At 38.8% G+C, this 12545-nt stretch overlaps 2 protein-coding genes across 2 annotated transcripts; one reads left to right on the forward strand and one right to left on the reverse strand.

The window, feature by feature from the left end:
* The first annotated feature begins 1893 nt into the window (after positions 1 to 1893).
* LOC114915062 (agamous-like MADS-box protein AGL82) lies at positions 1894 to 3788 on the forward strand. Its single transcript, XM_029269113.2, has 2 exons — positions 1894 to 1989; positions 2508 to 3788. The coding sequence occupies exon 2, from the start codon at positions 2511 to 2513 to the stop codon at positions 3276 to 3278; it is 768 nt and encodes a 255-aa protein (XP_029124946.2). The 5' UTR covers positions 1894 to 1989; positions 2508 to 2510; the 3' UTR covers positions 3279 to 3788.
* A 192-nt stretch (positions 3789 to 3980) lies between these two features.
* LOC145954763 (beta-galactosidase 14-like) lies at positions 3981 to 4663 on the reverse strand. Its single transcript, XM_083069451.1, has 2 exons — positions 4435 to 4663; positions 3981 to 4306 (listed from the first exon to the last, which is right to left on the reverse strand). Exons 1-2 carry the CDS (start codon positions 4661 to 4663, stop codon positions 3981 to 3983), a joined length of 555 nt encoding a protein of 184 aa, XP_082925577.1.
* Positions 4664 to 12545: the final 7882 nt, after the last annotated feature.

A 12545-nucleotide genomic window follows, 5' to 3' on the forward strand; every position in this document is an offset into this window, starting at 1 on the left:
ATGATAAAATTAGGTTTTGTAGTCTTCATAAGAGTTGTAGCCTTAGATGTTAGATTTTAGATTTTAGGTTGCATTACAATAACTTAAAAGGAGGTTTATAACTTAGGATATGATTAAATTAGTGAGTAGAGGTCAAGCTATCAAATTTATGTTTAAACATTGTAGTTTTGTAATTTTAAAAAATAGTAAAATGTAAAAACAACTCTTGTAACTAATAGAGAAGTTGTAAATAATTGTCTTAGATTTCTAAAAAATTAAGATTGTGTGTAACTCTAGATATCGTGTTTTGACCACATGAGGTCATAAAAGATTAAGTTACGAAAATATAATTTGCGAGTGATGATAGTGAATTTTTTTATTATTTAAGTGTTTAATCTTAGGGTAAAGCAATTAAATATCATTAAATTTAAGTGTTATTCTATGTATCTATGCTTAATATTTATTAAATTTAATGAGATTTAATTTTCTTACCCTAATATTATAATACTTAAAAGGTAAAACAATTCACTATCACCACTCACAAATTGTATTTTCGTAACTTAATCTTCTATAATCTTGTGTAGTATAAACACGATATCTAGAACTACACACATGCTATCATATTGATCTTAATTTTGTTAAAAATTTAAGACAATTGTCTATGATTATTATACATTTCTCTATTGTATAAATATTTAGGTACTACTATATGATAATTCTAAAATAGTTGAATCTTTTATATTTTTAGCTGTTAATAGCTATGTTGTACTAATTATAATGACCTATTGGATAATTATATTAATAACATATTAAATGGCGTGTCATGTAAATACATCACATATTAGACAATATAAAGGGGAATACCAAAACATGTTATATATTACTTACACTAAAGGAACCTAAAATTTATTAGATGTAATAATAGGTATATATATTGTAAGAACATATTAGAATAATAAATGCAATAGATAGACTACAAATTAATCATATGCTTTTAACCTCATAATAAGTATAGTTAAAAATTTCTACATACTGATGATAAATTTATCACTTTTTATGTAATATTATTGGTTTTAGTTGTGATGATTGGATAATTTGTGAAGGGACAATTTAAAAAAATATAAATTAATATTATATTAAAATGTGAGGATATTATTTATTTTGGACATTTTTTAAATACTAAAACTAATGTCAAACGGATGACATATATCAATAATAATTAATAAATAATTTATTCTAAATTTTATTACACTCAAATAAATCAATAAATTTATACAGTTTCCAAAATTTATTATATATCAATCAATGTAAAAATTTGTTTCAAGAAAGACTCACGGTTAAATTCAAAGAAATTTACCTCAAATAAAAATTTATTTGTATCGACAAAGTCCTAATTATAAATGCAGTAAAAAAATACTGATGATTAAGAGTTTACATGGTGAGAGAGTAAGAAATATAATTGAGAAAGATAAGAAATTGATAAAATAGGAAATAGAAGAAATAAAATTCATTAGATGTAATAATATGATATTGTAAGAAGAGACAAAAATAATAATACAAAAGATGGAAATGAAGAACATCATATATATATCAATAATAGTTGCCTATTTCATCGATGAGAAGCAATTTATTCTAGATACTAAAATCGATCAATATACATAGAGTTTCTAAAATTACTTTTATAGCAATGAATGTAAATATTTGTTTCAAGAAAGAATCCCCATTAAATTAAAAGAAATTACCTTAATTAAAAAATCATATGTATTGACTAAATTCTAATGAGTTAGAATTGCATTGATAGACTGATGATATATTTACCAAAAGGATTTGATTCCTCAAGAACGGGTTATGTTTGGTTTTAACTATATATATATATATATATATATATATATAAAGGGTAGGACTTAGAACCTCACATTCACATAGCAAAGTAAGAACCTGTCTTGTTTTTGGCTTATAGGCTTCGATCTGCATTTCGCATTCTCCTCTGTTTCTTCTCCCTTCTGTCAGGTAAGTTCTTTTTCTCTCATCCAAAACTTTGTTTACAATATCTGTTGTTGCATGTTCCTTGTCACATGTTTGGTTATTTTTTTTCTTTTAAACAAAGGGACTTATGTTTATATCACTGAGATGCTGACAGTGTGACTGATCCATCAGAGACCAAAACCTTGCATTTCTTGCCATTTCTTTCACGAGTTCTTAGGCTCAACATAAGACTGCTGCACTGGTTTTTCAGTTCAACTGTTTGGTTTATAAAACATACACATATATATACAAATTATCTTCAAAAATTAAAAGAGGAAGATTGATTAGGTTTGAATGTGTGTCACATTGTCAACCTCTCAGTGAAAGGATTTAGTGGTAAAGAAAATAAGGAATTAAGATGATTTTTTTTTTATTTGTATTTTCTTTTTCATATGTATTGCAATAAGAAGGATTAACACTGTGTGTGTTGGGGTCACAGTTACTAGTTATGTATTATTGACCATGTTCTATTATCTTATTGTGTATATGCTTTTGTTTTGAAGGAAATGGGTCGTGGAAAAGTAACTTTCAAACGCATCTCAAATGAGAGGTCTCGCAAGACAACTTTCATTCAGAGAAAAAAAGGGTTAACTAAAAAAATCTCTGAATTTTGCACAATATGTGGAGTTGAAGCATGCTTGATTTTGCATGCTGATGGCAATGGTGATACTGGACTAACAACTTGGCCTCAAGACTCCACAGTGGTACACTCCATCATTCAAAAGTATGAGCAATCAAAGAATGAGGGATCTCAAGAGACCTTTGAAATTCAAGATTTTTTTGAGAATAGGAAAAAGATGGTTGAAGCTGAGATTTCCAAAGTGCGGAAAGAGATCACTGACATCAAGTATCCAACTTGGAATCCATGTATCATAAACATGGAAGAGGAGCATTTGAGGGCCTTCCTTGCTCATGTGGATGCTAAGATTGGAGTTTGTGAGCAAAGAATTAACATGATAAAAAACAAGCATCAAAGTGAAGCCAATTCTGATTTCATGCAAAACATGGCTCACTTTCATCCAAACCAAATCATCCCTACTCCTGTGGAGCCAGTTAGTGAAAATAATATGAGTGTGAAATTTACAAATTCATCAAATCAATTTGGTTGTGTTAGTAATCATGGAATTAACATGCAACAAGGTGATGCTTTTCATGGTGGTGATTCTGTGATTTGGGCTAATGAACTGGCTGATTTTGAAAAGTGGTTCAATGATCTTGATGATTGTTCCAATCAACAAGATGATAGGGCCACTCAATTTGAAGAATCGTTCTGATTTTGAAAAGTGGTTCAATGAACACGATGATTGTTCTAATCAACAAGATGATAGGGCCACTCAATTTGAAGAATCTTTCTTCAAGAATATTCCTCTTCAATCTCAAAATGCACAATAAGGAATAGGAGTTTTTCATGCCTTCCCACCACCAGTTCAAGGATTCCCAACAGATTTCTGAATGACTAACTTGATGTTTTGAATTGTAATGTTCTTGTTATTTAGTTTAACAAGTGTTGTTTCCTTGACAATAAGTTAGTTTTACACATTTATTTGGTTGAAAGTGTTGTTTGTAGTAGATGTAGGTTTTATATTATCAGAAATTAGTGCCGACTGCTGTTTGTGGTTTCCCGGTATATCATTTTACTGTATAACACTTGTTTTGAATTTATTATTCAAATTTGAACTTTACTTTATTGTTTTAAGATATTTAAAATTTTTATAAAAAAATATTTTACCTGTTTGTATGTATTGTTTTTAGAAATTATAAAAGAAAGAATTTGGTGTTGCAACTTTAAGAAATGCTAGCATAATATTTTTATGTCAAAGTGCGTAATTGTGGTAGGAGAACTTGTCATTGTTTAAGAACGACCTTGGCACATGGTACCACCGTTGTGATGGATTGCCACAGTTGGTGTTGCACTTTTTTATTACGTAATTTTCGGGGTAGTCACAAGTGTCAGTGCATCCATTGGTAGTAGTAATTCAAGAAGGCCAATAACGACCAATGCTATGCCCATTCACCCAAGCATGTCCTTTACCCAACCCTTGCAAGTCCACCACCACGGGGTTTGTTCCATAAGGAGCTTCAAAGTTTGCTTTATACCAAGTCATGGGTTTACCAATAGGATAGGATGAATTAGCATGCCATGCTACACCAATGTGTGGTTGTAGATCATAGAGACGCTTTCTTTCCCCGTTCAAACCAATCTTATAAGACCAAAGGTTGGTTGAAAAATCCATAATCACATTGTTCTTCCCAATTAATTGAACAGGACTGCCTGTTATACCAGTCTTTATCTTATCGAAACCTGCCCCGTAATTTGCAAGCCCCAGAGTGGCACTAAGCAAAGCTATGATGTTTATTCCCTTCTTTATAGAGACTCGTTTCTCGTACGTGAAGTTGCATCCCCATTGGCTAAATTTGTATCCAGCATACCTTCATTTAACATACGCATGGAGCGTATGACCCATGGTGTCCACACGAAGAGTTGCATTACACCAAATGGAGGTGTCCACAGGTAGTCACTGGCATCCAAAGTTAGGTCCTTTTGCTCGAGAAGCTGGTTTGCGTTGAGGCTGCCCTTTCCAAGCAAGGCATCTTTCTTTCGCTCTGGTGCCCACGCCCAAGTTAGCTTACCAGAAGCATCATCACTCTTTTTCACCATTACTGAGGTCTGGCTATTAAAACTCTTGATTTTGTTTGAAATAAATATGATTTGTAAATTTCTAAAACCAGTTTAAAATTGCTTTGAAACCTTAAGAACCGGTTTTTAAATGTAAAATGTTTGAATACCCATATTTAAAAGTCAATTTAAACATAAAGATATTTTCAAATCTCATAACAATCTTTAACATCGATTTCAAATCAAATTTTCTTTCAAAAACTAGATTTAAAAACTTTTTTCCTCCAACGTTAGCTTTTAAAATTAGTATGAAAAGAAAGAGGGTGTCATGGACATATATGTCAAATATGTTTGTTTTATTTTTATCTTCATTGTCGCCACCCGCCAAAACGGACCTTGGCATTCGCGACGATGGTCGGACTCTTTTTAAAGTTTTGAAAAGTGGTGGATTGCTAGAACGACTTATTCTCAAACTGAGACCTTGTCGAACTAACAATTTTATTAAAATGGTTCACCAATCCATGTTAACCCCAAGCGGGACCCTCCATGGATTAGTGGTTTTCGCAAAAGGTAGGGTTCTTGGAGTCGCCACCAATGTTTTACTCAAAACATTGGAAAAAGATTTAAGGCAATTGATTTTATAAATCAACCTTGGCCATTACAACCAGAGTTGGGTAAGGGAGTCGGTTACGTGCGGGGAAGGTGTTAGCACCCCACAACGCCCCTTTCGGGTTCCCTATGACGGATTATTTCATAAATAACAGTGTAAAATTACTAAATTACCCCTATTTATAATAAACGATTATATATTAAATATCTACATGATGACGAATTTAAATATGCAACAATCAGAAAGCGGTAAAAGAAGGGATTTTTAGAGAAGAAACCTCTTGAAGCGTGCTTTTTATATATCAATGAAGTTTAGGAGGCTTTTTGGCGCTCCCTCCCTCTACAAGCTCGCTCGCTCCTTCCTAAAAAATAATTTTTGACTATGGAAATCCAAAAGATTTCCCTTCGACTAAGTTCGAGACTCAAGCAAATGGCTCGTGACTCAAGAACTTCGTCGGATTGACTCTCAGAGCGATTTCTAGGGCAGAACACTGCTCAAAGACCCCAGAATACTCAAGGAGAGAGTCAAAACTGTGTGAAAAAGTGTGGAATGACGTCCAAATGACGTCTTATTTATAGGGGTGAGGCGCAGTACGACCTCTGACATCAATACGGCCCGTACTGAAGATTTGAACTACAGTACGGCCGTATTGAATTCAGTACGGCCGTATTGAAGTTCAAAAACTTCAATACGGCCGTATTGGTTTCAGTACGGCCGTATTGTAGTTCAAAATGTGCAGTACGGCCGTACTGAACTCCAAGGAGGCCGTATTGAGCTCCAATCTTCCCACTTCCTTATTTTTAGCTACTCTAAGACCTCTAAACCTACAGATAGTCATCCTATGGTCTTCTAGGAGTCCTTCTGGCTGACTTCCCTTCGATCTTTGAGAGTCTTCGAGTCTTATTTCCGACCCGGACAATTTTAGGGGTCTACAGCTGCCCCCCCTTTACTTAGTCAAACGGCCTTTTGGTGTACCGGTTGACAAGTAAAGGAGTTGACCCAATTGTCCGGGGAATGAGCCATCCTTCTGACTTGTAGTGTCTTCCGGTGGAAAATTGTTGAGTAGCCTCTCTAGGTTGAGTATTAGTCGTCGCCTCTCCAGGCTCGTGCATACCTCCGTGTTCTTGACAACCTCGGGGTAGCCGAGTACCGCCTCTCCAGGCTATACCAGAGTGTTCTTGACAACCTCACTGGCAGTTGCATACCTCCGTGTTCTTGACAACCTCGGGGTAGCCGAGTACTGCCTCTCCAGGCTATACCAGAGTGTTCTTGACAACCTCACTGGCAGTTGCATACCTCCGTGTTCTTGACAACCTCGGGGTAGCCGAGTACCGCCTCTCCAGGCTATACCAGAGTGTTCTTGACAACCTCACTGGCAGTTGCATACCTCCGTGTTCTTGACAACCTCGGGGTAGCCGAGTACCCGCCTCTCCAGGCTATACCAGAGTGTTCTTGACAACCTCACTGGCAGTTGCATACCTCCGTGTTCTTGACAACCTCGGGGTAGCCGAGTACCGCCTCTCCAGGCTATACCAGAGTGCTCTTGACAACCTCACTGGCAGTGTGAGTTTTCCCTCTCCAGGGATTTGTGATGATTTTGTCTCCACAGTCCACGATGCTGCTTCGACGATTGTTTTTGATTTTTGTACCACTGAGGGCTGGATAACGCAGGGATCCGTCTAGGGGATGTGCAGTTACTCATAGGTTCTTGTGTCCCAACTTTCCATTGCGTAGTTGGTGCCCATTGGGGAATTTCTGATTCCTTGGGGTGTAGACACAAAGATGCTCTTTCTGAGATGAGCGATGCCTTATGATTGGCTGACGTCCTTTCGACGTTGGTGGAGTATCCCGGTTATCCTTATTCGGGTGACTCTTTTTGATTTTCTGGTTTTATTGCCTCTGTGTAGGCTGTTATCCACTGGGGGATTCTGTCGTATGATTTTGTCTCCACAGTCCACGATGCTGCTTCGACGGTTGTTTTTTATTTTGATGCCGCTGAGGGCTGGATAACGCAGGGATCCGTCTAGGGGATGTGCAGTTACTCATAGGTTCTTGTGTCCCAACTTTCCATTGTGTAGTTGGTGCCCATTGGGAAATTCTGTTTCCGTGGGGATGCAGACACAAAGATGCTCTTCCTGAGGTGAGCGATGCCTTATGATTGGCTGACGTCCTTTCGACGTTGGTGGAGTATCCCGGTTATCCTTATTCGGGTGACTCTTTTTGGTTTTCTGATCTTGTTGCCTCTGTGTAGGCTATCATCCGCTGGGGGATTTTGTCGTTTTGTTGTGATTAGCCTCTTCTGTTAGGCAGATCATCTCGACGCTTGATGTTTGGCTGAGAGCCGGATTCCACTTGGGGAATGATTATTTGTCTTTTGTGATTTTTCTTGAAGGGGTGCCTCTGAATAGGCGAGTGGGGATTTAAAGTTTATATATCCCAGAGTATTATTTAGAAAGCCTCTTCAGGCTTAGCTTCACTCATCGCTTGAGTTGGAAAGCTATCCTCCACTGAGGAGGTCATGGTCCTTTCGACTCGGATATTCTGTTTAGACGATCAAGCCCTCCTTGGGGAATCTTGCTGATCTTGCTTTGATAGCTTTCACTGGGGAATTTAGTCCGAGCGTGGAAGCTGAGATATCTCTGGGGAGTATTATTTCGGCGAGCCTCTCCAGGCTCAGTTATTTTGGAGAGTATTATTTCGGCAAGCCTCTCCAGGCTCAGTTATTCTGTACAATTGGGGAGTATTATTTCGGCAAGCCTCTCCAGGCTCAATTTTTCTGTTATGATGTGATTGATTTTCTGAATTTTGCCTTTTTTGTTGTTTTTTGGCTTTTTCTGTTGACTGCTGTCATACACAAGCAATTTTTTCTATTTTTCTATTTTATGTGATTGCCTCATGATAAGGTCTTTGAATGTGCAACTAATGTGTGTGTGATGCACAAAATGCAAGTTTAATTATTTTGTTAATGTTTTTAGAAAATGAATGGCTCTCCCTATCCTCCTTTTCTTGGAGGAATTTCTGTCGTCGACGTGAGGGAAGATTTTTTTGTGAGCCTTTTTCGCAGGAGATTACGGATTTTATAGGAACCCCTCCAACTTTCTTTATTGACCGATTATTACAGGAATTTCATACAATTTTTAAGAAACACCAATTTAGAGGCATAATCACATGGTCAAGAGAGAAGAGAAATGAATAGATATTTTATTGATATTCACAAATGTTTTTACAGAAAGATATACAAAAGGAATTTCTGAAGAATGGGTGGCCAGGGTAGGCTATATACATCAGGCTTAACAATTATATCTGTAATTGTTGCTCTTACGTTCCCCTAATTGCTTCGGGTGAGATGCCTGAGCCAGGAGTGTAGACTCTGCAAGACGCTTGCTTCTAGAAGATAATCACTTGAACCGCCTTTCGGTTTTCGATTCAGGTGATCGTTGCTTGCTTTGTTTTTGCATCTTATTCTTTTGCCCCTAATTTTTGCCTAGGACGTATCCTAGCGGGGATAAATTCGCCTTTGTTTTGCCTAGTACCCTTGTACCGGCGAGCTTTTTATTTTGCCCTAACTTTTGCCTAGGACGCCCTTTTTGGGTTTTCATCCTAGCGGGCCTATGCAAGCAACGTCTTCAAGCATAGTACTTCTTTACCACGTCAGCGTTGACTGGGTATCGAAGTTCTTCTCCATCCATGTCCGTGAGGATCAATGCTCCTCCTGAGAAAGCTCGCTTTACCACGTATGGTCCTTCGTAATTTGGGGCCCACTTTCCGATTTTGTCCTTTTGAGCTGGTAGTAATTTCTTCATTACCAGCTCTCCCTCATGGTAGACTCGAGGGTGGACTTTCTTGTCAAAAGCCTTTTTGATCTTCCTCTGATAGGCTTGACCATGGCATATGGCGTTTAGCCGTTTCTCTTCGATGAGATTCAACTGGTCGTATCGGCTCTGAACCCATTCTGCCTCGGAAAGTCTTGCTTCCATGATTACCCTTAGAGAAGGTATTTCAACTTCGACGGGTAGAACTGCCTCCATCCCATAAACGAGGGAGAATGGAGTAGCTCCTGTAGATGTACGTACGGAAGTCCTATAACCATGGAGAGCGAAGGGTAACATCTCGTGCCAGTCTTTAAATGAGACAACCATCTTTTGCACAATTTTCTTGATGTTCTTGTTGGCTGCCTCGACTGCCCCATTCATCTTTGGCCGATATGGGGAAGAGTTGTGGTGTTGGATCTTGAATTCTTGGCACAATTCTCCCACCATTTTGTTATTCAAATTGGATCCATTATCAGTGATGATCTTATCAGGAATACCGTATCTGCATATCATATTCTTTTTGATGAAGGATGTTACCACCTTTCTGGTCATATAAGCATACGATGCCGCTTCTACCCATTTGGTGAAATAGTCAATGGCCACAAGAATGAATCTGTGTCCGTTGGATGCTTTCGGCTCAATGGGTCCAATAACATCCATGCCCCACATTGAGAATGGCCAAGGCGAAGCCAATACGTTGAGTGGGGTTGGTGGGATATGAATGTTGTCGGCGTATGCTTGACATTTATGGCATTTTCGCACATATTGGTAACAATCCTTTTCCATGGTCGACCAATAATATCCCGCCCTGAGGATCTTTTTAGCCATTGCGGGCCCGGGAATGTGGGTACCGAAAACCCCCTCATGAACTTCTTTGACCGTGTTTTGAGCTTCGACTTGGTCTACACATCTCAACAAGACCGAGTCATAATTTTTCTTGTAGAGGGTTTCGCCGACTAGCAGAAATCCCATGGCCCTTCTTCGGATATGCTTCTTGTCATTATCACTGGCCATATCAGGATATTCCCCTTTTGTCAAATATTGCTTGATGTCATGGAACCATGGATGATCATCAACTACTTCATCTATCAGAAGGCAAAACGCTTGCTTATCATGCCTCCGGATATTGATGATGGGCATTTCATGCTCATTATCCAAGGCGAACATTGATGATAGTGTAGCAAGAGCGTCGGCAAACTGATTTTCTTCCCTTGGAATGTATTCAAAGACAACACTTTGGAAGAGTTGTGTCAAATCTTTGATGTGCTCAACATATGGTATCAATTTGGGATTTCGGACCTCCCATTCACCTCGTAATTGGTAGATGACTAGGGCCGAATCACCAAACACTTTGAGCTTTAGGATACCATTGTTGATGGCTGCTTGGATTCCCAACGCACAAGCCTCGTATTCTGCCATATTGTTTGTACAATCGAAGTTGAGTCTTGCCGTTATGGGAATGTGTTTTCCTTGTGGAGAGATTAGCACTGTGCCAATCCCTCGTCCAAGCATGTTGGAGGCTCCATCAAAATACATGGTCCATGCATCATCTTTAAGCTCTTCATGTTGTAAATGCATTATATGCTCATCGGGGAAATCATCCTGAAGGGATTGGTAGTCGTTGGTCGGCCCATGTGCTAGGTAATCAGCTAGGGTGCTGCCCTTGATGGCCTTTTGTGTGACATGTATTATGTCAAATTCTGATAACTGTACTTGCCATCGGGCAATCTTCCCAGTGATTATTGGTTTGTCGAACACGTACTTGATTGGATCCATTTTGGAAACCAACCAAGTAGTATGCCTTATCATATACTGCCTGAGCCGTTGTGTTGCCCATGCTAACGCACAACATGTCTTTTCTAATGGCGTGTAGCGGGTTTCATAATCGAGAAATTTCTTGCTCAAGTAGTAGATGGCTCGTTCTTTCTTTCCAGTTTCGTCCTGTTGTCCTAGCACAACTCCCATGGACTCATCAAGCACAGTTAGATAGAGGATCAATGGTCTTCCCCCCGACAGGCGGCACCAATACTGGTGGATTGGCCAAGCACTGTTTGATCTTATCAAAAGCTTGTTGACAATTCTCATCCCACAATTCAGAATGATTTTTGCGCAACAGCCTGAATATCGGTTTGCACGTGTCAGTCAACTGTGCGATGAACCTTGCAACGTAGTTCACCCTGCCGAGGAATCCTCTTATTTCTTTCTTGGTTTTAGGAGGAGGCATTTCCATTATTGCCTTTACTTTATCAGGGTCCACCTCTATGCCTTTTTCACTGACAATGAACCCGAGAAGTTTACCTGACCGAACTCCGAAAGTACATTTAGCCGGATTTAGCTTAAGCTGGTACTTGCGAAGCCGATTGAATAATTTTCTCAAATATTGGACATGGTCCATCTCATCTTTTGACTTTGCGATCATGTCATCCACATATACTTCAATTTCTTTGTGGATCATATCGTGGAATAACGTCACCATCGCTCATTGATAGGTGGCACCCGCATTCTTGAGTCCAAAAGGCATTACCCTGTAGCAAAAAGTACCCCAGGGTGTAATGAAGGAAGTCTTCTCGCGGTCTTCCACATTCATCTTGATTTGGTTGTACCCAGAGTACCCATCCATGAAGGAATAGAGTGTGTTTGTGGCTGTATGATCCACCAATGTATCGATGTGTGGTAAGGGAAAATCGTCCTTTGGACTAGCACGATTAAGATCCCTGTAGTCAACACAAACTCTAACCTTTCCATTCTTTTTAATGACCGGTACTATGTTAGCTAGCCATTCGGGATACTGAGATACAATCAGGAATCCCGCGTCTAATTGTTTTTCTACCTCCTCCTTGATCTTTAAAGACCATTCGGGCTTGACTCGTCGGAGCTTTTGTTTGACGGGTCGAAACCCTTCTTTCAGTGGTAATTTGTGCTCGACGATATTAGAGTCTAAACCGGGCATGTCATGGTACGACCATGCAAATACATCTTTGTATTCCTTTAACAACTGGATCAATTGCTCCCTTATTTCATCACTGATATGGGTTCCAATATTGACTTCTTTTATTTCTTGGCCTTGCCCCAAATTCACGGTCTCCAATTTTTCTTGATGCGGTTGGAGTAGACGAGCCTCTTGATCTAGCAGTCTTTGCAAGTCCGGAGAAATGGTCTCCTCATCACTGTCCAACTCACCCCATTCATCCTCAACTTTCGGATCCCGGTCGGAGCGAACAATCACAGACATAATTGTTTTATTGGTTCTGTTTAGGTTTAGAATTTATTAATATTAATGAGAGAAAGAGAGAAAAGAACAAATGAGAGAATAATGTGTGAAAAATGCCTCTTTATTGATGTGTATTAAAATTTGTACAAAGACCCTTATTTACATGAAAAGGTTCTCATGATCTCGGGTACTGATCATGAGTCCCTAAAAGAAGAATATGGAGGGGCCCTATTGTGGCTTGCTCTTCTCTCTACTCCTGCTTCGGCAGAGGATTCTTGCTCACGTCGGGCG

Source organism: Cajanus cajan, chromosome 2 (genome assembly GCF_000230855.2).
Source record: "Cajanus cajan strain Asha chromosome 2, NIPB_CcT2T_4, whole genome shotgun sequence".
Taxonomy (NCBI): domain Eukaryota; kingdom Viridiplantae; phylum Streptophyta; class Magnoliopsida; order Fabales; family Fabaceae; genus Cajanus; species Cajanus cajan.

Coding starts and splice junctions, on each gene's coding strand:
- LOC114915062 (XM_029269113.2), top strand. CDS start 2,511: ATGGGTCGTGGAAAAGTAACTTTCAAACGCATCTCAAATGAGAGGTCT.
- LOC145954763 (XM_083069451.1), bottom strand. CDS start 4,663: ATGGTGAAAAAGAGTGATGATGCTTCTGGTAAGCTAACTTGGGCGTGG. Junction 4,307..4,434: donor CATGCGTATGTTAAATGAAG/GTATGCTGGATA, acceptor ATTACGGGGCAG/GTTTCGATAAGATAAAGACT.